The sequence below is a fragment of the Theropithecus gelada genome, chromosome 7a (genome assembly GCF_003255815.1).
Source record: "Theropithecus gelada isolate Dixy chromosome 7a, Tgel_1.0, whole genome shotgun sequence".
Classification (NCBI taxonomy): domain Eukaryota; kingdom Metazoa; phylum Chordata; class Mammalia; order Primates; family Cercopithecidae; genus Theropithecus; species Theropithecus gelada.
The window spans coordinates 47,945,874-47,969,748 of NC_037674.1; the positions used below are offsets into that span (position 1 = coordinate 47,945,874).

General features: G+C 46.6%; 1 protein-coding gene and 1 long non-coding RNA gene across 3 annotated transcripts in view; one reads left to right on the top strand and one right to left on the bottom strand.

Annotated features, from left to right (window-relative positions):
* Positions 1–7,721: 7,721 nt before the first annotated feature.
* HEXA (hexosaminidase subunit alpha) overlaps positions 7,722–23,875 on the bottom strand; it is a 35,421-nt gene continuing 19,267 nt past the window's right edge. The window contains exons 2-14 of one of the 2 annotated variants that reach the window (XM_025389666.1): positions 21,389–21,514; positions 20,420–20,485; positions 18,583–18,629; positions 17,947–18,057; positions 15,704–15,805; positions 15,089–15,221; positions 13,652–13,832; positions 12,621–12,707; positions 12,258–12,330; positions 10,810–10,993; positions 10,519–10,609; positions 9,730–9,834; positions 7,722–8,415 (exon numbers count right to left, since the gene is read on the bottom strand). In XM_025389666.1, coding sequence (XP_025245451.1) covers positions 8,352–8,415; positions 9,730–9,834; positions 10,519–10,609; positions 10,810–10,993; positions 12,258–12,330; positions 12,621–12,707; positions 13,652–13,832; positions 15,089–15,221; positions 15,704–15,805; positions 17,947–18,057; positions 18,583–18,629; positions 20,420–20,485; positions 21,389–21,514 — 1,370 coding nt within the window. In that variant the 3' untranslated portion in view covers positions 7,722–8,351. The remainder of the gene's footprint in view (positions 8,416–9,729; positions 9,835–10,518; positions 10,610–10,809; positions 10,994–12,257; positions 12,331–12,620; positions 12,708–13,651; positions 13,833–15,088; positions 15,222–15,703; positions 15,806–17,946; positions 18,058–18,582; positions 18,630–20,419; positions 20,486–21,388; positions 21,515–23,875) is intronic. The other variant, XM_025389667.1, reaches the window with a different exon arrangement.
* On the top strand, positions 9,574–16,365 carry LOC112627429. Its single transcript, XR_003120178.1, has 2 exons — positions 9,574–11,080; positions 14,795–16,365. It is a non-coding gene; the product is annotated as an uncharacterized LOC112627429 (long non-coding RNA).

Genomic DNA, 23,875 nt, shown 5'->3' on the forward strand with positions numbered 1-23,875 from the left:
TAGTCTACCACTATGAGAAAGTAGCCTTCATATATATATGTATGTGTGTGTGTGTATATTTTTTTTTCTTTTTTTTTTGAGACAGAGTCTAGCTCTGTTGCCCAGGCTGGAGTGCAGTGGTGCAATCTCAGCTCACTGCAAGCTTCACCTCCTGGGTTCACGCCATTCTCCTGCTTCAGCTTCCCGAGTAGCTGGAACTACTGGCGCCCGCCACCATGCCCGGCTAATTTTTGTATTTTTAGTGGAGACAGGTTTTCACCTTGTTAGCCAGGATGGTCTCGATCTCCTGACCTCGTGATCCACCTGCCTTGGCCTCCCAAAGTGCTGGGATTACAGGCGTGAGCCACCGTGTCCGGCCTATACTTTTTATTTTATTTTCTGAGACAGAGTCTCACTCTGTTGCCCAGGCTGGAGTGCAGTGGTGCATCTCGGCTCACTGCAACCTCCGCCTCCCGAATTCAAGTGATTCTCTTGCCTCAGCCTCCTGAGTAGCTGGGATTATAGGCATGCATCACCATGCCCACCTAATTTTTGTATATTTAGTAGAGCTGGGGTTTCACTATGTTGGCCAGGCTAGTCTCAAACTCCTGACCTCAGGTGATCCACCCACCTTGGCCTCCCAAAGTGCTGGGTTTACAGGCGTGAGCCACTGCACCCGGCCAACCTTAATTTTTGAAATGATTTTTATCTTTTTCTTGTATGTATATCTGTAGTATTTTTACTCATATTTGAATAAATGTAAGAAAATTTGAATAAAATGAATTTTCCTGAACAAGTGATTAGCATTAAATTCAGGTAGTTTGGAGTCTTTAGGCTCTTTCTTCTTGTTTCACTAGTTTGGGCCTTTTTGTTTTTAAATGTACCTTGTTGCTCTTTATGGTTTTTACAGAAGTTGGAAGATTAAAAACCAGGTTTCTACCATGTTCCTACAAGAATCTGAAGTCTCCCAATTTGTTACATAACCTCTGCACATTTTCAGGTTTCTGTATATGGATAAGCCTCTTTTTGGATTCTGCATTCTGTTTTATGGGGCTTTTTGTCTATTTCTGCACCAACACCAACTGTTTTGATAATTACACTTTTATAATGACTTATTTTTATTTTTTAATTTTTAAGAGATAGGGTCTCACTCTGTTGGCTAGGCTCCAGTGCAATGCTGCAATCATAGATCACTGCAGTCCTGAACTCAGGCTGTAGTGATCCTACTGCCCTGGCCTCCCAGAGTGCTGACAGGCATGAGTCTGTGACTTCATGTAAGGGTAGCTGAAGATACATCCAAGTGTAAATGAGATCACTCAAAGTGTACACTGGCTGGATATCAACTCTATTCCATGTTGTACATTTTTCTCTCATCATTATTATTATTATTATTTTGAGACAGAGTCTTGCTCTGTCTCCCAAGCCAGAGTGCAGTGGTGCAATCTCGACTCACTGCAACCTCTGCCTCCCGGGTTCAAGCAATTCTCCTGCCTCAGCCTCCTGAATAGCTGGGATCACAGGCATGTGCCACCGTGACTGGCTAATTTTTGTATTTTTAGTAGAGAAAGGGTTTCGCCATGTTGGCCAGGTTGGTCTCGAACTCCTGGCCTCAAGTGATCCACCCGCCTCGGCCTTCTAAAGTGCTGGGATTACAGGCATGAGTCACTGCACCCAGCTTATTTTTCTCTTCTTAAAAATTGACTTTTTCATTATTCTTAGGTATTCTTGCACTTACTTTAAAAGCAGCTTCAAGTTTCCCCTACTCCAAAAAAGATTTGCACTTACTTTAAAATCAGCTTCAAGTTCCAAAATAAAAAAATTGCATTTTAATAGGAACCACATTGAACCCGCAGATAAATTTAAAATCCTTATGAATATTGAGTCTTCTTTCATGAACATGTTCTATCTCTACATCTCTATCTTCTGTGTCTTTCCAAAATTTAGTAATTTTCTCCACAAAGTCCTTATGTCTTTTAATAGATTTATCCCTAGGGTCATATAATTATGTACTTCTGTTGATGTTTATCTAGGCTGACATAAGTCAGAATTTTGAATGTGTATGTGGAGATGTATAACATGACACAATGTTAGATCTTTTTTTGCATAATCCAGTTGGAGCTATTTCCTTGTAACTAATATAGGTGGAGTGTCAGAAAATGATTATTGAGTGGTCAAAGGCATCATCTTGAAGAGGAAGACTGGCGTATACTTCTGAGTGAATTGGATAATGGGGCAAAGCAGGAAACACACAAACTGACTTGCAGTTTAAAAAGACGACTGGAAGAACTGAGGCAGATGTATTCATTAGGATCCTAAATAAAGATGGTGGCAGTGTAGAGAGAGAGGAATACATGAATCTAAGAGTTATTTATACAGAGTAGGGATGTCGTGGTGACAATTATGATAGGAAGTAAGGAGTTAAAAGATGATTCCCAGACGTCGGCTCTAATGACCAGCAGAATAGTCATACAGGAGGAATAGAGTGGGGAGCTATGAAGAGATGAATTCTGCCTGGGACATGAGCTTTAAGTATGTAATGGACATTCAGATGATATGAAGACGTTGGCTACCTCAGCTTGGAGCCCAGAGTAAATACACATACATATATTATGTATATGTCTGTCTGTCTGTCTATCTATCTATCTATCTATTCTATCTAATCTATCTACCTACCTACCTACCTACCTATGGCTGTCCAGGTGTAAGACTGTACACTAAGACTGTCTAACTGTAAATGAGATAACTAAGAAGAAAGCATAAGAGGAAAGGCCAGGTGCAGTGGCTCACGCCTGTAATCCCAGCACTTTGGGAGGCTGAGGTGAGCTGATCACCTGAGTTCAGGAGTTCGACACCAGCCTGGCCAACGTGGCGAAACCCTGTCTCTACAAAAACACAAAAAAAATTAGCCTAGTGTGGTGGTGCACACCTGTAGTTCCAGTTACTCGGGAGGCTGAGGCAGGAGAATCGCTTGAGCCTGGGAGGCGGAGGTTGTAGTGAGCCGAAATTGTACCACTGCACTCCGGCCTGGGCAATAGAGCCAGACAGTGAGACTCTGTCTCAAAGAAGAAAAAAAAAAAAAAAAAAAAATAGGAGACAAAACCTTGGTTATGCGCTGGGAGTTTACTGAAGGAGTCAGTGATAGACATTGAGAAACTCAGGAAAGAATGGTGTCACAAAAGCCTGCGAAGAAAGAATTTCAAAGAGGGAGGGGTAAAATCTGAGAAAAGGTCAAGTAATTGTTTTCCTTATTATTGAGAAATGTCCCTTGATTTGGCAACATGTAGGTTATTGTTGGCCTTAGTGGAAGCGGCCCTTATGAGGATTACAGCCCAACTGCAGGATCATGAGGCCTGAATGGAAAGTGGTGAAATAGACAAACTCGGCAATTGTTTCACGCGACTTCACTAATAAAAGCAGGACCGAGAGGTTTCAATTTAGTTTAAACATAGGAGAAGAAATGGATTTGAGCCCAGAAATAGCTGAGTTGCCAGCTTTATCTGTATGTCTGTATTTGGTGTCCAAGAGGAGGAAGATGTCTGACGTGGGGCAGCCCAGGACAGTGGTTGACGGCAGTAGGGGCTAGAGTTAGGTAGATGAGCTACGAATCATCCCCTGCAACTCCCCAGTGCAAATCGGGACTCAGCGTAGCTGTGTAACCATACGATGTCACTTAACTTTCCTACGTTTGTTTCCTTATCTGTCAAATGAGGATAATATTGACACTACATTGGTTGGGATGAGGATTAAATATATTAACATCCAGTAAAGTGCTTATAATAGTGCCTGACAGGTTGGGCGTGGTGGCTCATGCCTGTAATCCCAGCACTTTGGGAGGCTGAGGTGGGCAGATCACCTGAGGTCAGGAGTTTGAGATCAGCCTGGCTAATATGGTAAAACCCCATCTCCACTAAAAATACAAAAATTAGTCAGGTGTGGTGGAACATGCCTGTGGTCCCAGCTACTTGGGACGCTGAGGCAGGAGAATTGCTTGAACTAGGGAGGTGGAGGTTGCAGTGAGCCCAGATTGTGCCACTGCACTCCAGCCTGGGTGACAAGAGCAAGACTCTGTCTCAAAAAACAAAAAACAAAAAAAAGAAAAAAAAAAAGAAGTGCCTGACACAGCAAGCACATAAAAATGACGAAGCACTTTTGTTCTCCTAGCTGGATCTCCACATCTATCTTCATTCAGATTTCTGACTCATGTGAGTCTAGATAAACACCAGCAGTTCTCTGAGTTCCTATGTTCAAATATCCTCTTTCTTTTTTTTTTTTTTTTTTTTTTTGAGACGGAGTCTCGCTCTGTCGCCCAGGCTGGAGTGCAGTGGCCGGATCTCAGCTCACTGCAAGCTCTGCCTCCCGGGTTTATGCCATTCTCCTGCCTCAGCCTCCCGAGTAGCTGGGACTACAGGCGCCCGCCACCTCGCCCGGCTAGTTTTTTGTATTTTTAGTAGAGACGGGGTTTCACCATGTTAGCCAGGATGGTCTCGATCTCCTGACCTTGTGATCCACCCGTCTCAGCCTCCCAAAGTGCTGGGATTACAGGCTTGAGCCACCGCGCCCGGCTAAATATCCTCTTTCATAATAGATCATCCAGACACCCAGCCACACGCTCTCACTCACACACTGCAGCTCACCAGTGAGCATGGCACCCCTTCCTACCCGTGTCTGCCTGCCAGCTGCTCTTCCTCCTTTCCCACACACACTCCCTTTTTTGAGTGGCTTCCAAAACATCTCTAATTTGCTATAAAGAGTGAGCCATAAAGAATTTATTAACAATGATGAAAAAAAATCACAGTTAAGTATCAGATTCTCCAGAGGAAATGAGATTAAAAAGAAATTCTGGAAAATAGTTGTTTTTGGAGAAGGGAATAGCATAGGGAAGGGCGATATTAATAATTTAATGTTTCATCTTTTTTGTTTTAAAAAAACGAATCTGAAGCAAATATGACTATTGAGATGCAACAAAGCTGGGTGGTTACACTGTTTACTAGTTTCCAGACTTTTCTGTTGTTTGAAACGTTTGAAATCAGCAAAAAATAGGAGTATTTACTGGGGTAGTTTAGACTAAACATGGGTGTGGTTAGAGTACAGTAATTACTGTGAAAAAAAGCAAGGTTCCTGGACATTTACAATTTTTTCTTTTTTTTGAAACATTGTCTCACCCTGTTGCCAAGGCTGGCGTGCAGTGGTGCGATCATAACTCACTGCAGCCTCAATCTTCCAGGCTGAAGTGATCCTTCTTTCTCAGCCTCCTGAGTAGCTGGGACTATAACCACATACCACCATTCTCAGCTAATCTTTTTAATTTTAGTAGAAATGAGGTCTCACCATGTTGCCCAGGATGGTCTTTAACTCCTGAGCTCAGGCAATCCTCCCACATCGGCCTCCCAAAGTGCTGGAATTAGAGGCATGAGCCACTGCACCTGGCCCTGACATTGCGATTTTTAAAAATTTTGTTGAAAAACATAGTCACACACACACACACACACACCTGCTTCAAAGAGGATTTTTAAAAACAATGGTGGCTGGGCTAGAAAAGATACTAATTTTCAACCTTTATTTCAAAGTTTATTTATTTATAAAGGAAATACAGAATAATTTTGATAAACAAAGCACCCAATTCCTACTTATGTTTTTTTCTTCGTGGAAAAAAAGTACGTGACACATACTTGTCATGCCCTGTATTAAGCTTACAAAAGATATTGACAAAAACTATACAAATCTAGATTTTAGAGTGCTAGGAAAGTTGCCATAAGGCATGTGTACCTACATTAATACTAAATAAATTCCACCTACATCCTTTCTTTCACCCTTTCCCAGTATTTTTCAGCTTTCCTCACAGTCCCAGAAGTCTAGGGGCAATGACTCTCCATCACTAGTGCTGTGATGGCACCTGTGCTCCCACATCCTGCTATCCTATCCCTACGGTAATCCTTTGAGACGCACCTGAAAACTCCAGTGACATAACTTAACGGATTCCTAGAAGGAACAGTACCTGGCATGCAGCCTCAGCTCCTACCGAGAGGGGAGGTTGAAAATTCTCCCAGTCTCCATTCACTCCTTTGCTTTGATACCCGTTAGGCCTGCTTTGCCTCCTTAATAGACTCCTGGAAAAGGGGTGGGGGTGGGGAGCGACCGGAGAACTCTTTTCCTAGGATGACTGGAGCCAGGAAGTCAGTCTGGGAACTTCCTCGCCCCCTGGTGGTGCACAGCACACAAGGCCGCCTGTGTTCCGCTCAGGGGTGGGACTCTCAATTTGCAGCCCAGGTGAAGGGAGATGAGTTGGGCAAACAGCGATTCTGTGCATTGGAACAGTCTGGGTGGTAACTGCAGGCCACTGCCTCTGACCTGTTGGCATCCGAGGTCTGATGACCTTCAGGTAAATGCTCTCATGATCAATGGACCAAAGGAGCAACGGTGGAGGTGAGGAACAGCACTCTACCAATGAAGGTCGTGACCAGGCCATGTTATTTTAGTGGTAAAAATAATAACATTAAAGAAAATGTTTACAACAGGAATAGAAAATGACAGAACCTTACTGCTTTAACTCAAGTGTATCACAATCTCTGCCTTCATCCACTTGAGACTTAAAACTCAGTGTCTGCTATTTTTATTTAACATTATCCCAAGCAATAGTAACGTGAAAGTTATGACCAGGATGGAAGCAGGGTTGCACCTCTGCAGGGTCCTTGTCTGGGGACCACCCCTCCTACAAGCTTCTGGTTAATAGAGGTAAGGGGGCTCCTGTGGTGGGTGCCAGTGCTGGGACCTTAACTTATGTATATCTGGGCTATAGCCCTGGACTTGGCTAGGCTGGGCTGTGTGAAAATTCCAAGAATTCTGTTGGTAGAAAATGCCCATCCTATCCTTACAGGAACAGCACAAGGCTAGGCTGGTCTACCTCCCACCAGGACCTCGAAGGAACATGACCCAGGGGCTGAAGGATGGTGTTGAAGGACGAGTTTTACTCAGATCCTTCTCAGCCCTGCCTTCCCCAAGTTTCTGTATCCACTACACTGGAAGCTTTCTGAAAAAAATGCCTGAAACCTGTCCATTGTACCGCTAGGCCAGGGCCCAGCCAAAGAACTTAACAAATAACAGTCAAGGAAATCCTCACCTAAAATGGCTGCGATGCATTACTGCTCCCGCCTCTGGCCTACAGTGTCACTTCTGCACTTGAAACCACCAGGGGGCAGTCTGGGTTCACTACGAGACATTTCCTTCTAGAGAAAATCACACCTGCAAAGACCCTCTCCAGAGCCACAGCCCACCTCCACACCCTCCACGCCACCATCCATTCCCTGTGAATATGCTTTGGGCTGAAAATGGTTGGGAGGAGGGCGATGGAAGTCATCTGCATTATTTTGACATTGACCAGGGCCTCTTGAGTCCTTCAAATTCAACAATTTACCACAGGCCCGAGTGCGGCGGCTCACGCCTCTAATCCCAGCACTTTGGGAGGCCAAGGCAAGCAATCATCTGAGGTCATGAGTTCAAGACCAACCTGACCAATATAGTGAAACCCCCATCTCTACTAAAAATACATAAATTAGATGGACGTGGTGGTGCGTGCCTGTAATTCCAGTTACTCAGGAGGCTGATGGATGAGAATCACTTGAACCCAGGAGGCAGAGGCTGCAGTGAGCCAAGACTGTGCCACTGCACTGTCAGCCTAGGTGAGAGAGTGAGACTCTGTCTCAAAAACAAAAACATAAAAAAAAAACCTCACTGACCACAGTGCCTAGAGAACAATATGTGTTTAATAATATTTAAATAATGGTTGTATGAAATTGAAGCAGCAAGAAACCCAAAGGAGAATAGCTCTAGGGGAGGGATGTGGATAAGTATGCATGGGGGAGAGGCTATTCTATGACCAGGTTGGGTCTGGAGCCCTCCCCACTGTCCAGAACGCCTCCAAGCCCCTACATTTTTCCATATACCAACGCCTTGGAGATATAATGCAGAAATAAAGTGAGCAGGCTGAGGATTAGAGCAGGTGTCTGGAATATGTTCAGGAGTGGGAGGGGAGTGACATAGCTCACAGGCTAAGCAGAGTAGCACAAAGGCTAGAGGTTTTATTCCCACCCTCAACTTAAAAGACCTCAGGGGCAGATACTGACTCCAGCCTGGCTGTGCCCTTACCCTAAGGCCATTCACACTTTTTTTTTTTTTTTTTTAAACACAGGTAATCCATGTTTATTATAGAAAAATGCCACATTACTCTTTATTGGATGTGAGCGCCAGCACCAGCCCCTTTCTCTCCAAGCACAGGGGCACGCAGGCAAGGGGCTCCGTCCCCCGGCCGGGATGCAGTGGAAGCCTGGCTCCACTACCATTCTCCTACAGCCAGCACCCTCCGCGGTGCCTGGGGCTCAGGTCTGTTCAAACTCCTGCTCACAGTAGCCTACATGGAGGGGTTGGGCCTGGACACCTCGCCTGCAGGAGGACATGAAGAAATGGCAAGATAAGCCCCTCAGAAGGGGCCCCAGCAACACTTTTCACACCCGTCAACAGTCTCTCCTTCCCCATTTCGGTGACTCTCAAACTGTCACTGTACACCAGGTGTACCTGGGGATCTCAATTCCACAGATTCTCACTTGGGGTGGGGCAAAGTATGGGCAAGAATCTGCAAGCTGAACAGGTGCCTCATGTGATTTTGATACAGGTCTTGGAGATCCAGAAATGTTGGCAACATCTATTTCTATCCTGCCTATCTCGTACCCTAACCCCAAATAACTCAATCCCTTTGGAAAATAGGTAGATGTCTGAAAGGCAGCCAATGCTCCTGGCCTACTTAGCCCTCTGTTCCTGATTCTAAAACGCTGTAAATGTGGTAGCATTGGGGGACTTAGGTGCTGTCCTGTCCACGAATATGGACGTGAAATCCTGTCCTTGGGTCTCAGACTATAACCTGACCAATCTCCTCAGGGGACATCTAGGCATGCTTCCCTTATTATCCAAGTAAGCAACATGCTTAGAGAACCAGCTGGAAGTCACCCAGTGAATGACATAGTTAAGGCTTAGATGTTACCATGCTTGACTCTCAGCCCAGGACTCTGCTCTGCATTAGGCTATGTCCCCCAAGTTCTCAAGACCTAGCCAACGAAGGAATCAGGGAAATGACTATCTTACACAGGCACATCCCTGACAGAGGCAAAGGTGTCATGAGATCCTGTAAGTCAGCCTGGTTCAAATCCTGCTTCTTAGTGACTTTGGGCAAGGTACTGAACTTCTGTGCTTCAGTGTCTATCTCTAAACTGGGGACAAAAATGCACCTATCTTATGGGGTTGTGGTGAAGACTAAATGAGACAATATGTGTAACAAACTTAGCACAGTGTTTGCCACAAAATACAGTTGTCCCTCAGTATCCACAGGGGATTTGTTTCAGGACCCCCGTGGATACCAAAATCCAAGGATGCTCAAGTCCCTTATATAAAAATGACATAGTATTTGCATATAACCAATGTACAACTTCCCATATACTTGAAATGATCTTGGATTACATATGCCTAATACATATAAATGCTATGTAAATAGTTGTTATACAGTATTTTTTATTTGTATTTTTTTGTTGTTGTATTTTTTTTCCTGAATACTTTTTATCGCAGTTGGTGGAATCCATGGATGAGGGCCGACTATAAGCCTCTGTAAGTGTTAGCTATTGTTATTATTCTCTTCCTCTCTCTAAGGGGTTCCCCAGCCCTGGATCTGCCCTACCCTGCCTTGCGAAGGCCCGACAGCTTGCTTACCTCAGCAACTCACAGCGGAAGTGTGACAAACGTTCATAGGCAAATGTCAGGTCAGATGTCAACTTGTTGCTCCACAGCCTTTCGGCAACAGCCCCTGCTCTGGGCCTGGAGGAAAGGGGGCATGTGCCAGATTGGGCTCTGTATTCCCTGCAAAGGTGCTGGACATCCATAGGCTGCTACCTCTTGTCTAAGTGCCCTGGACTAGCTCAGGCCAAAGGAAGTGATCAATACCTTGTTATGAGCTACAGTCAGGTTAGATGGCTCCCAGAAAGTTCTAGGGCTCAGCTACACCTTCATTAAAATGTCGGTAGCAATCCCACTCTCTTCCTCTCTCAAAGATACGGGAATAAGAATAAACCTTAAAGGCATCATTAACCACAATGACAGTGACAGCAGCAGATGTCCTTAAAATGTAAACTCTGCACAACCAACCACACTTGGTAAGGCTGCGGTGAAAAGAGCAGAGGGAAGCCTTATTACAGGAATCATGGATGCTTGTGCTGGATCCTGAGCAAGTCACCGATGTTCTCCAGGCCTCATTATCTCTCTGGGAAGTGAGGTTAACAATCCCTATCCCACATACCTAATGGGTGGCTGGAGGGATATAGATGGAAGTCATGTGGAGAGTGAATATTGCACACAAATCTTCAGAAGGCTCGTTGTACGGCCTGCTCTCTCTCAGGCCTGAAAGGAGGGTACTAGTCCAGAGGTGGCTAGATGGGATTGGGTCTGTAAGGGAGAACCCCTGCTCTCAGGTCCAACCTTCCACCTTCCCCCGAAAACCCTTACCAGAGCCTGGGGACCAGGTTTGTGTTGTCCACATATTCTCCCCACATACAAGCCTCTCCACCAATCACGAGAGCCTTCTGCTCAGGGGTACCTGAGGGAAAACAAGCAACAACAGTCTGGTGATGGTGGGTAACTCTAGGGTCCCTCTCAACCACCTTCACAATGTGGCCCTCACCCCAGCTAAGTTGTTTCATTTACTAATCGGAAATGTCTGGCCCAGACCTTCCTGCCTCCCATCCTGTGCCCCAGCCCAGCCTCCTCTGGTCAGCAAGGAGAGCTCTCTGCTTTCACCTTCAAATGCCAGGGGTTCCACTATGTAGAAATCCTTCCAGTCAGGGCCGTAGGATATACGGTTCAGGTACCAGGGGGCGGAGAGAAGGGCCCGGAAGCCGGCCTTGGTGACCAGTTCCAGCTCCTTCATATAGTTCACTGGAATCTCTTCTCGCCACACCTGTATGATTGTGTCTGGTCGAATCTGTTATAAAAGGTCAAATGGCAGTAAGGACACAAAGCTGAGGAGATTCCTGGGCCTTATTCATACACAGGCAACGTGGGACAACAGGTATGTACTCCCTCTGTTCCCCAGCAGCAAAGTATGTCTCTGTGACTCCTGACCATTGAGCTCACACCTCAGGACAGAGGCCAAGGAACCCAGGGCCCTAAAAGGCTTCCCTGCAGCTCCCCTCTGCAACCTCCCTGTCCACACAGTAATACCAGCAGTGAGCTGAGGGCGGCAAGCAGGGGGACCCCGGAGCTGCCATGTCCAAAAGTCTCCAGATGATTCTGGGAATGGGACAAGGCTCCTGAAGAGTCCTTGCATGTGACAGGAGTGGGATCTTACTGATCAACAATAAAGGAGAAGGTAGCCTTGGTCCCACAGACCCAGAAGACCCTAATCTATGATTTAGGAAGAAAAATCCAGCCTATCCAAGTAACCTAGCAGCAGAAATAGGTTTTTTTTTGGGGGATGGAGTCTTGCTCTGTCACCCAAGCTGGAGTGCAATGGCACGATCTCCACTCACTGCAAGCTCCGCCTCCTGGGTTCACGCCATTCTCCTGCCTCAGCCTCCCAAGTAGCTGGGACTACAGGCGCCCACCACCACGCCCGGCTAATTTTTTGTATTTTTTTTTAGTAGAGACGGGGTTTCACCATGTTAGCCAGGATGGTCTCGATCTCCTGACCTCGTGATCCGCCCACCTCGGCCTCCCAAAGTGGTGGGATAATAGGCGTGAGCCACCGCACCCGGCCCAGAAATAGTTCTTAATCAGGTTTGTAGTGAGGGAAGATAGAAACTCTGACACATAAACCCAGGGCTCATACCACAGAGGCCTTTGGTTTTTTTGAGACAGGGTCTCACTCTGTTGCCCAGGAGTGGAGTGCAGTGGCACATCTGGGCTCACAGCAACCTGTGCCTCCTGGGCTCAAGCAGTACCCCCACCTCAGCCTCCTGATTTTTGTATTTTTTGTAGAGACGAGGGTTTCGTTATGTCGGCCAGGCTGCTCTTGAACTCCTAGGCTCAAGCAATCCACCTGCCTTGGCCTACCAAAGTGCTTGGATTACAGGTGTGAGCCACTGCACCCAGCACTCTGTGGCCTTTCTAGAGAGAAAAGGAGAGTGCTCTGACCATTAAAGCCCAATCCAAACCAGGAGGTTCAGTCTCTGTAGAGGCAGGGAGGAGCTGGGGAGACCAGAGGGAGGCACCGCTGGTGGCTTCTTCTCTTCTCTGCCCCGGCTCACCTTTACTTTATTATCAAACACCTCCTGCCACACCACATAGCCCTTGCCATAAGAAGAGACGATGTCCAGCAGCCTGGAGAGGAGAGGAGTGTCTCGTAAGTGTCTGCTTAGCTCAGACGGGCTCTAGACTGTTTGTGCCAGTGCTCTAGGGGTTGAGCCTGGCCAGGGGCCTATTCCTCATTAAGCAGTGTCTTTCCCCAGGGTGGGAAACTGACCACTCCAAACCTGAAAGGATGGGAAAAAGGACAAGGGAACCCTGCAGGGGCCAGACAGTGGCCAAGCAGGGCCTGACTCCGGTATGGAAAGGGAGGACCCCACAGGAGGACCCCCAAGGGACCCCACCCGCCCTCCTTCCCTTCTCACGTCTGGATGTAGAAGGACTCCAACTGCTTGAAGTCCTCACCGAAGCCTTTCTTCCTCATAAAGTCTTGGATATCTGGGTTGGACTTCCTGAATCCCAAGAGAAAATGAAGATTAATATTTCAACATCCTGAAAGCCTAATGCCTGGGGATTAGTCACCTGGCCCCCTATAACTTCCTTTTTTCACCTGAAAAATCAAATAAGCAAGGATCTCAGAAGCCCTACATGTAGAAAGTGTGGCCAAGCAAAGTTATGTGAAGCAGGTGAGCTGTTGACACAGGCTGAGAAAGGCTGAGTCTGGACCTGAAGAGTTTTAAGTTCAAACTCCCAAAGAGAAAACATGTTAATCCTCTCCGGACTGCAACATGAGGATCCAAGGTCTTAACTTAAGAGCTCCAGCACACTGGATTCCGGCTTTCTCACCTGCTCTTCCAATTGGATGACAAGTCTTGCTGTCTATTACCTGCTGCAGATCCCTTGCGTTACAACGTCCACATTTTGCTCACATTGTTCTCCTTCTGGAATATTCTCCCTTGCTCACATCTCCAAAAAGCCAAATCATTTCCCCAGATTCAGCTCTGGCGCTCTCTTCTCAAAGAAGCCCCTCAGCCTCTTTTGAGCTCACCAGAACCAAGGGTTTGGACTTTACAACTGAATACTAATTAGACACTGTCATCTATTAGTCTTGAATTCTGTGTCTTGACTCTTCAACCAGACAATTTTAAGCCTTCATAAACAGGGATTATTTTTCTCTATCCTGAACTTTTCTAACATAATTCTGTGTCCAGGGCTGGTTTTTCTATCAATACCTCAAGGATATGAGAGTAGGAAGGAAGAGGTTCACAGTGAACGCCTTGCCCAAATCAGGTAGGATCTCTACGTAGATGGGCAGAGGAAGGCCTAAGACCTGAGCAATGTGAGTCCATATAGACCACTGAGAGCAGCAGCTGAGCTACGTGGCCCCTTGGGGGCTAACCTCTATTCTGAGTAAGCAACTGATCAGGCCACAAAGGGAAGATCAAAGGGCTCATACCAGCAGGTGAAATCAACCTCATCTCCTCCAAGATGAAGATAAAAATCTGGGAAGACAGAGCTGATCTCCAAGAAGAATGTGCTCATGAACTCATAGGTATTGTTGAGACTGGGATTCACTGGTCCAAAGGTGCCAGAGGGCTCAGACCCAGAGTAGCAAGGAGTCAGTAATCCAGGGATACCTAAGCCAACAGAAAACCCCATACGAGTGTCACAAATACATAAACCCCCAAGCACAGTCCTACACGTAAGGACACAAGTCACACAAAGTAAGACAAGTGTATTCATAAACATCACACACATTTAGGTAGGCACACTCAGGCACTCACAGACACTGGTAGTCACCACCATTTAGTCGCAGTAAAAAGATACAAATACATCCACAATCATAGACAGGCAGAGGCTGAGTTTCAGCCAGACAACTGTCAGTGCACACACTCTTGCCTTGACACACTGCTTCTAGCAGGCACCACCCTTGCTCCCAAGGCTGCTCTCCTCACAGGCCTTTAGGCTGAGGGAGAGTCTAATCCAGCCAAACTGGCAAAATCTTTCTTCTCTATCTCCTCCTGCAGGTGGGGTCAACCATCACCCAGAATCTTTTTACATTTCCTAAGGAGTATCTCCCTTGGCCCAGAGACTACTTCCTGCTGCTGAGGTCACAAGATGTCTTCAGGGTTTTGTTGTTGTTGTTTGTTTGTTTTTGAGACAGAGTCTTGCTCTGTCACCCAGGCTGAAGTGCAGTGGTACGATCTTGGCTCACCGCAACCTCTGCCTCCTGGGTTCAAGCGATTCTCCTGCCTCAGCCTCCTGAGTAGCTGGGATTACAGGCACCTGCCCCCACAACTGGCTAATTTTTGTAATTTTAGTAGAGATGGAGTTTCACCATGTTGGCCAGGCTGGTTTTGAACTCCTCACCTCAGGCGATCCACCCGCCTTGGCCTCCCAAAGTGATAGGATTACAGGCGTGAGCTACCACGCCTGGCCAGTATCTTCAGTTTTCTATCAGGCCAGTAGCCCTTTTCAACCGTCATTTAACCTGCGTTGGGGACTCACACTGGAGGGCGGAGGGTATACAGAAGAAAGGGAGCAGGGGTAGTGACTGACTCTGACCTCTGCAGGCTGCCCTTGGGCTTCTTTCTTTCAGATTCTACCCTGGTGGTCAGATTCCTCAGCATCTACTCGAGGCAAAACTACTTGCAATGGCATCTGAGAAAAATGTGCCCTTACATAGTCTAACAGTACATATTTTAATAGTAAGAAGTGGCTTCCACTGCCCAAAGTGAGTTCTTCCTATCTAAATTCCCAGGTGGAAGAAGTCGATGGAAAACATTCTTCCAAGGACCAAGGCTGGAATATGCCACTTCCATGAGCCATTGCCCTGAAGCTTCACTCTGAGCATAATGAGCAGAGTCCCTCTGGCCGCAGACATCATTCTTACCTGGTCCCCAAGACAAAGTGTGGCCAGGAGTGTCAAACTCTGCAAGCACACGGATACCCCGGAGCCGTGCGTATTCAATGACCTCCTTCACATCCTGTGCTGTGTAAATGTGGGTGACAGGGTTGTAGGACCCCTGAAAGGCACAAGACACCCTTCAGGTTCACATTTCCTGAAAGCTAGCAGAGTAGAAGATACTCAAAATGCCCACAAGACTCCCCAGACATCAGAAAACCTGCCCATAGCCTTTTGGTATCAGGGACTATCTTCAAAAAACTTGATCATAATTTCCTAGAAGTTATCACATCTATTTTATCTGAGTATCATAATGCCAGTGAGATAATCATGGTAGGTATTAATATTATGTCCATTTAACAGAATACAAATAAATAGAAAGGGAATAAGACCAGAAGAGATTCTCTCCTGAAGGTCACAAGGAAAATTATTGGCAAAGTTTTGGACTTGAACTCAAGTCTTCTGACTCCAAATCCAGTGTCCTTCCCCTATATTGGTCTAAAACCGACTGGTTAGGATGAGAGACCCTGTTCTTGCCAGGAGGGCCACAGCCAGATTCAGACACTGACCCATAAACTTGGTCTGAGTGAAATGGGGACATACCTTTCTCATGAGCTCTGGAAAAGTGAAGCTCTCATATGGGAAGGAAGGATCATCTACCAGATGCCAGTGGAACACGTTCAATTTATTGTACGCCATGACATCCTGTAGGTTAAAGTGCACACTGTGAACCCATCACAGTCTCTCCCGTTTCAGCCTCAAACTTGCAATGTTGGGCAGGCTCTCAGGCCGCTCCATACACCCCTACAGGCTTGACCTGCCTCAGCTCTCAATTAAGTGTCTATGGGGTCTCTCTATCAAACCTTCCCATCAGGGAGGGATGGCATGGAGGGAAGGCCTCGCACACTTCTACTCTTCCCAGAACACATCCAAAGATGGATGATAGAAGTGGTCTTCCCTCTTTTTGAAATAAATTCTGGCCACATTAAGAGGAGGGCTGCAGCTACTGTGGTACCCTAGAATCTTCCAAAAGCCTGAAGAGCAACACTTCCTCTTGCCATTTGTGTTGTCTGACTGATGTTAATCCCAACTGTGAGACCTCCTGGGAACTTAGTAGTCTCTTAACTCATAATCTCAGAGGCCAAGGCTGGCAGATGTGTTGCCTCCTTTGGTTCCGTCACAGGAGCAAAGGAAAAGGCAGACACAGGAACTGGATCGGGAACTGTCAGATAAGACTGCATATTAAAACTCAAGAGAGTTAGGAACCTCCTAGGTAAGGCTTTTTTTTTTTTTTGAGACATAGTCTTGCTCTGTCACCCAGACTGGAGTGCAGTGGCGCAATCTCAGCTCACTGTAACCTCCACCTCCCAGGTTCAAGGGCTTCTCGTGCCTCAGCCTCCTTCCTTCCTTCATTCATTTTATTATTTATTTTTGGGACAGGGTCTCTGTTGTCCAGGCTGGATGGCAGTGGTGCAATCACAGTTCATGCATCCTTGATCTCCCCAGGCTCAGGTGACCCTCCCACTGCAGCCTCCTGAGTAGTTGGCACTACAGGTTTGCGCCATCATGCCTGGCTAATTTTTTGTATTTTCAGTAGAGATGGGGTTTCACCGTGTTGGTCACGCCAGTCTCAAACTCCTGAGCTCAGGCAATCCACCCGCCTTGGCCTCCCAGAGTGCTAAGATTACAGGTGTGAGCCACTGCACCCGGCCCAGAGGTAAGGCTTTGAACATCTCTCTCCTATGACCTTCTCCTAACTAAAGTTAGCTCTGCTGGCCAGGTGTGGTAACTCATGCCTATAATCCTACCACTCTGGGAGGCCAAGGTGGGCAGATTGCTTGAGCCCAGGAGTTCAAGACCAGCCTGGGCAACACGATGAAACCCCAGCTCTACAAAAAAAAAAAAAAAAAAAAAATTGAGACCTTTTCTCAAAAACAAATAAATAAAGTTAGTTCTGCCAATGAAGCTAATTCCCCTAAACATTTGTATCCCTGGAAACAGCCTGAGCATTGATCTACGGTAGCCTGTAAGGTAGATTTAAGTCACTCTTTATTTTTTGAGTCTTGGAGCAGCTCATCTTCTACATTTTTCCCAGGAGCTCATAGAGTTACACACATTCTCTCTTTTTTTTTTTTTGTTTTTTTTTTTTTTTGAGACGGAGTCTCGCTCTGTGGCCCAGGCTGGAGTGCAGTGGCCGGATCTCAGCTCACTGCAAGCTCCGCCTCCTGGGTTCACGCCATTCTCCCGCCTCAGCCTCCCGAGTAGCTGGGACTACAGGTGCCCGCCACCTCGCCCGGCTAGTTTTTTTTTTTTTTTGTATTTTTTTTTAGTAGAGACGGGGTTTCACCGTGTTAGCCAGGATGGTCTCGATCTCCTGACCTCGTGATCCGCCCGTCTCGGCCTCCCAAAGTGCTGGGATTACAGGCTTGAGCCACCGCGCCCGGCCTCTTTTTTTTTTTTTGAGACGGCGTCTCACTCTTTCACCCAGGCTGGAGTGCAGTGGCGTGATCTCCAACACTGCAACCTCTACCTCTCGGGTTCAAGCGATTCTCCTGCCTCAGTCTCTCAGGTAGCTGGGATTACAAGCATGCGCCACCATGTCCAGCTAATTTTTGTATTTTTAGTAGAGATGGAGTTTCACCATGTTGGCCAGGCCGGCCTCGAACTTCTGACCTCAGTTGATCCGCCCACCTCGGCCTGCCAAAGTGTTGGGATTACAGGCGTGAGCCACCACGCCCAGTCCATACATTCTCTCTCTAACTCTTTAAGAATTTGGAACTTGGTCTGTCCGTTGCTCCATCACCCCAGAACTCTTAAGTGTGAAGAAGGCCTTCAGGCCTGGGTACCAGAGTGTCCAGGATGCTAGAGAGTGGTAGGTAATGGCGAGATGTATCCAACAGCAGGCCCCGGTGAGGAAAGCGGGGAAAGTCCTCGATCTCAGTCTTGTTGATAAAGAACTGTGCAGAACAAACATTGAACATGTCAGATTCAAAGGAAGCTTATACAGGGGCACAGGGAGATGAAGATACCTCTCCCAGGATTCTTAAAAAGCCAATCTTTGACTGTTCTCAGGGTCACTGTCTCCCCAAATGCCCCCCACCTCTATAAATGACCATGAGCAGCCACCTTCCCATAGAGCAATTGTCCAATGCCGGCCTAATACAACTGTCCCATACACCACTCAGCCTAAAAATTCTGGATTTTCCTGTTAACACAGTTTATTTTCTTCAAAGCAGTGTGGCCTCAAGGTCTAAATGATGACTAAATGACTAAATGATGACTCAAGGGAACCAAATTACAGTGATTCCAAACAGACCAAATCTACCAAACCAGTTTTCCACCCACCTCTCCTCTTCCATTTCTACTGGGGCTATCTCAAGTCACCAGGATCCTAAGGCAAAACAAGATTTTTCTAGGATTCTCAACATTGGGATCAAACCCCGGAGACGAAAAAGGAGCCCTTTTTGAGGGTCCACACTTACTGTGCCCTCAGCAGATTTCCAAACAAGCTGGCTAAAAGTCTCCAGACCTAGGAAGAAGTAGAGAGGCAGAGTAAAGACTCAGGGAGTGGAGAAAGAGGTGTATCTATTTGGAAGGTTCTCAATGTAGCAGAGCGTAACGTTTGGGTACACAGTGAAAATGGATGTAGTGTAGGCTTGACAATTTTTAACACCGATGAAAAGGGGATATTAGGAAGCCAGTATCCATCTTTACTCTGTATTTCATTTTGGGAGATGTCAGAGTAAGGGTTTTAGTGCCCCTTCTTACAACACACTAACTTTCAAAACCCACATACCTCTCATCTGTATTTCCTGTGCCTTGACAAGAATATTGAGAAGAAAGGCCAAGACATATACTCATGAGGACAGACACAGGGACAAGACAGCCTGCAAGGCTTTCCATAGTTAACCCCTATCAGGAGCTGACAGAGCTGAGAAAAGGGGTCCCAGAATAAATTGTGAGAAAGTGATCATAAGCTTGGGTTTCCAAGGAGCCTGGGTTCATGGCTGGACCTAGAAAATAAAAAAAAAATCATCCACTCTTCCTCTTCAGAGACTGAGACCCAGCTATAGGGAGCTGAGGTGTGGTGGACAGCAACTACCTCAGAAGGACTCCCCTAGTCCACTGACACTGTCTCCTAGAGTCTAGCAAGGCCCACACACAAGTATGTTGAATCCAGAGCATTGTATGTTCTCAACAGCTGGGGACCCTCTTCTGGAAACACTGCAGAAACCCCATGAAAAATTATCAGAGTCCCCAATTTCAAAGTGAAAGAATCCATGAGACTTCAGCAGTCACTCAGCACCTGGTTTGAGCAGACTGCTAGTGTACTGTTTTGGCTTCTCCCCACTCTGACTCTGACACCCAGCATTCTGGAGTCCGAGGTCCTCCCTTACCATCGGCACCTGCACCAAAGGTACAAGAGGGCAGGAAGGGGAGGCAGCATGCTGTTGTTCCAAGCATAGAAGTGGGGAAAGGGAAGGAAGACAAACCAAAGCAAGGTGTGGAATTCCGAGAGAATTTCCCTCATCATTCACCAGCAGAGGGTTTACCAAAAGTGGGAGAGGTACTTGGCTAAGTCTGTATCTAAGCACCAAATACCTTCTCAGTAAACCCAGAGGAAGGGCAAGGGCTGACAGTTTAGCCAGTAAACTCATTTTCTCCAGAAATAATGTAGTTCTAGATATTTCACTACTATTTATCTTTTCTCTTGTATGTATCTATTTCTTTTGTTATAGTTTTCCTTTTAAAAAATACCTTTCCAATTACATGTCTTTAGCAAGAGCTGGACGGGCAATGTCTGTGGTAGCATCATTCCCCCTGTCCCCCAGCTACCTGTCCCCTGCTGGCACCTAGAGCATCAGCCTGCAGACTCTCACACTGCTTCCCAGAGCCCCTGACTAGGGCAGCAGCAGCAGCTGCTGATGCTGCACAGGGTAAAACCTGTCAACCTCCAGGGACAGCTCCACAGAGATGGGAAAACACGCCAACTGTTCCCATAAAGAAAGCTTCCTGGCTGGGCGAGGTGGCACACACCTGTAATCCCAGAACTTTGGGAGGCCGAGATGGGTGGATCACTTGAACTCAGGAGTTCAAAACTGGCCTGGGTAATATGGTGAAATCCCATCTCTACTAAAAATATAAGAATTAGCTGGGCGTGGTGGCAGGCACTTATAATCCCACTACTTGGGAGGCTAAAGAGGGAAGACTGCTTAAGCCTAGGAGGCAGAGGTTGCAGTGAGCAGGGACTGGGCTACTGAACTCCACCAACACCAACCTTCCCACATCATCCTTTCTCTCTCTCTTTTAATTTGTTACCTCGGAGAGCTCCCCAGACAGTCTCAGAGAGGAGTAAACACTGGTCATCATTTATGGTCAGGGTATCTGAAATGACAGAAATGAACTCATTTAGTTGGTTAAGGTTTTCTATTCTCAGATTATAGACCAGATATTCTATAAATCATTGGATTAAAAAAAAAAAAAAAACAGTAAGACCATATATTTTAAAAAATCTTTCAATGAGGAGATGTCCCCAGAGCAAGATAGCTATAGGATGGGCTGGTCTGGGGCCAGAGCGGCAGGGTGGTCACCACAGTGATTCTGTAGACCCTGCATGATGACGTACAGCAAGAGTCAGGCTGGAGCGGAGTTCTGTACAAAGCACCACCTCCCTCATGGGTCAGTTTCCACAGCAGAAAGATGAAGGAAGTCTTCTCCTGGCAAAGGGAACAGGGATGCCTGCAGGGGGGAGTGCAGCATGCAATGCTCCCAATGCCTTTGTAATCACCCTCCTTTCCCTTTCCTCTGTGCTTCAGCTACTTCCTCCAAGAATGTGAGGAAGAAGCCAAAACTCAGATGTTCACTTTGGAGACTGAGAAGTCCCCAAATGCTGCTCAGGGAAGACAAGAGGCAGTCACTGGACTAATGACTTAACTTCATCTCAGTATAAGTGACCAGAACCCCTTGTTTCCCCAATGAACGGTCTATTAGAGAAAACTAGCAAAGTATACACTTTCCTAAAATAGAAATGTATTCTGTCCAGCAGGTAGGTGTCCTGTGGGACTCAGTGAAGAGCCAGTGCGATGTTCCACAGCCAACCTTTAGCACTGGTTCGGTTTCTGCATAGGAAAAACTCATCTTCCATGGCTCTCAGCACTTGGTGAACCTCGGTCCCCATGGTCAAGGGAGACTCCAGGCCGAGCATCAGCAGTTTAGGCCAGGCCATCCAGAGTTACAGCTTCAGACAAGTGCTTGCTCTTCTAAGACAGGGAACAGGATGATACTTACAATTCTCTACCGACTCCAAAGTAGGAAGCTGGTTACATCCAGGTGTGACTACAGAGACAACCAACACATTCTTCTCAGGTGTATGCCGTTTTCCTGGGAAGACAGGGTAAGCTTGGTGTGGCCAACCTGCCATTAGAAGCAACAAGCAAAACCAAGGCCCTAGCTCTAGTACCCCAGCTCATACGCTTGTGGTAAAGGGAGGACATGGCATTTACCCTTGGTGTAGGTACTGCCTGATCATCTGTTCAGCTGTTTCATTCTGGTTGTGCCCCTCTTCTCCTCAGTAGCCGCCCTGACCCATGTCTGAATGCTCTGGGTGACAGCTCTTCTTAACCAGGGCTCTATATTTCTGGTTGCCCTTGGCCTGTACCAAACAAACAATTCCACGACCTCAACAACTGCTTCTGACTGAGAGGCAGCTCTAGAGCATGCTACTCTCAGTGTGGTCTACAGATTAGCTGCCAATTTGCAAACTGTGTTACTGGTTGGTCACTATATAGAAAACTTACATGAAGCCTGAATGTAAATCAATTATGTCAGAGTGAAAACACTGTCTAGTTCTAACATTTTTTCATACAAGATTTTCTTTTTTTTTTTTTGTGAGATGGAGTCTCGCTGTCGCCCAGGCTGGAGTGCAGTGGCCAGATTTCAGTTTACTACAAGCTCCGCCTCCTGGGTTTACGCCATTCTCCTGCCTCAACCTCCCAAGTAGCTGGACTACAGGCGCCCGCCACCTCGCCCAGCTAGTTTTTTGTATTTTTTAGTAGAGACGGGGTTTCACTGTGTTAGCCAGGATGGTCTCGATCTCCTGACCTTGTGATCCGCCCGTCTCCGCCTCCCAAAGTGCTGGGATTACAGGCTTGAGCCACCGCACCCAGCCAAGATTTTCTCGAAGAAGAGATCAGTTTTACATTCTGGTACATATGCTTCTTATCTCATTGCAGATTGGCATATTAAGTAGTACTGCTCTTGAGGGCTCCAGATGAAGGGTTTCCAGTTTTGCAAAAGCCTAGGAGCTAATGAAGCAGATGACAGAAGGATCTTCCATGCAGAGGAAGCCTGAAATGATGCAACTGATACCTCAGAGGTGGTCAGGGTCACCAGTCCATCTTGCTTCCTTCCTTCCTCTTCTCAAACAGGTTCTCGGTCCAAGGTAGATTTTACCCTAACAGTGAAGGGTCATCCAGTATGAGCCAACGTAGTACCTAATATAGCTTTACAGACCCTTGCCTATGCAGAAAAAATGCCAAGCCAAAATATGAATACACTGTCTCTTCTCACCTCCTATTGGTTCTTCCCTGTGATTTTCAGGATGGCTCTGATGTTATAGCCCCAAGCCTTAACTTAATGAACCCCTCTCTATCCTATTCTTTCCTGGAGAAACATTCATCCCACTGGCAACACAACATCCATGACTTTCTATGGCACTACAATGTCAGAGATAGGATGGCCTGGCAGAAGGCAACAACAGAGAATTCAGAACCAAATTGGAATCTCAAACGTTACCCATCTCCAGGCAGAGAGAATCCAAGCACTCAGATCATCTCAAGAAAGCCTGCTCAGACCTCTTGAGCACTACCACATGGCTGTATCTCAGCTCTTAGGTCTGCCAAGAAGCAAGCCAATAAGGGGTCCTTTCTTACCATCATGAATAAATACATTCTTTCCTTTATCAGTAAATACCATGGATCCCCACACCAATACCTGCCTCCATTCTGCAAAGAGGAGGGAATCTGAAGCACCTCTGGGCCAGGTCAATTCACAACTCCATTCTCAAACCCTAAAATTACACTGTTACAACACAAAGGACAAGCAGACCTTCAAGGCGAAGACCACACTCAAGGCAGTCTGTAGGGCCATCCAAGCAGACAGGCTACAAACCCATCTCCACAGGAGACTCTACAGGGAGACCAATGAGGACTTAACCTAGGAGCAAGGGTGAGGAAAAACTATACCCCATCCTCTGTCTTCTTGTCCCCACTCCCAACCCCACGACATCATGGAGCCCCAATATCATTGTGTGGAGAGCTCATCTGCATATCTACCCAGGCAGCCATCCAAAAGACAGCCAAAGTCCTGAGCTTTAGTTCTAATCCACTGGGGCTCAGCATGCCACATAAGGAGAAATCACAACTAATCCACATGCAACTACCATGGCTTGCCGCCCTCATGACAAAACAAGAGAGGCTGCACAAACACCAGGTTTATCTGAACTATTACTTGGAAGACAGAAAAATACCTAATCTTTCTTTTTTTTAAATTTATTTTTCTAAAACACACCTGTACTGCACTCCCTAAATCTGTAGTCTTTTGGAGAGTCACAGACTCCCTCGCAAATCTGCTGAATAGGAAAGCACTTTTTTCCCCCAGAACAATGCCTCTAATTTAAGGGCTGTTTCTCCAGAATTACATTTCTTCCAGTCCCCACCATCAATCTCATGGTGAAGAATCCCTGTCCGAAGTTCTCTCAGTGACTCATCTGGGTTT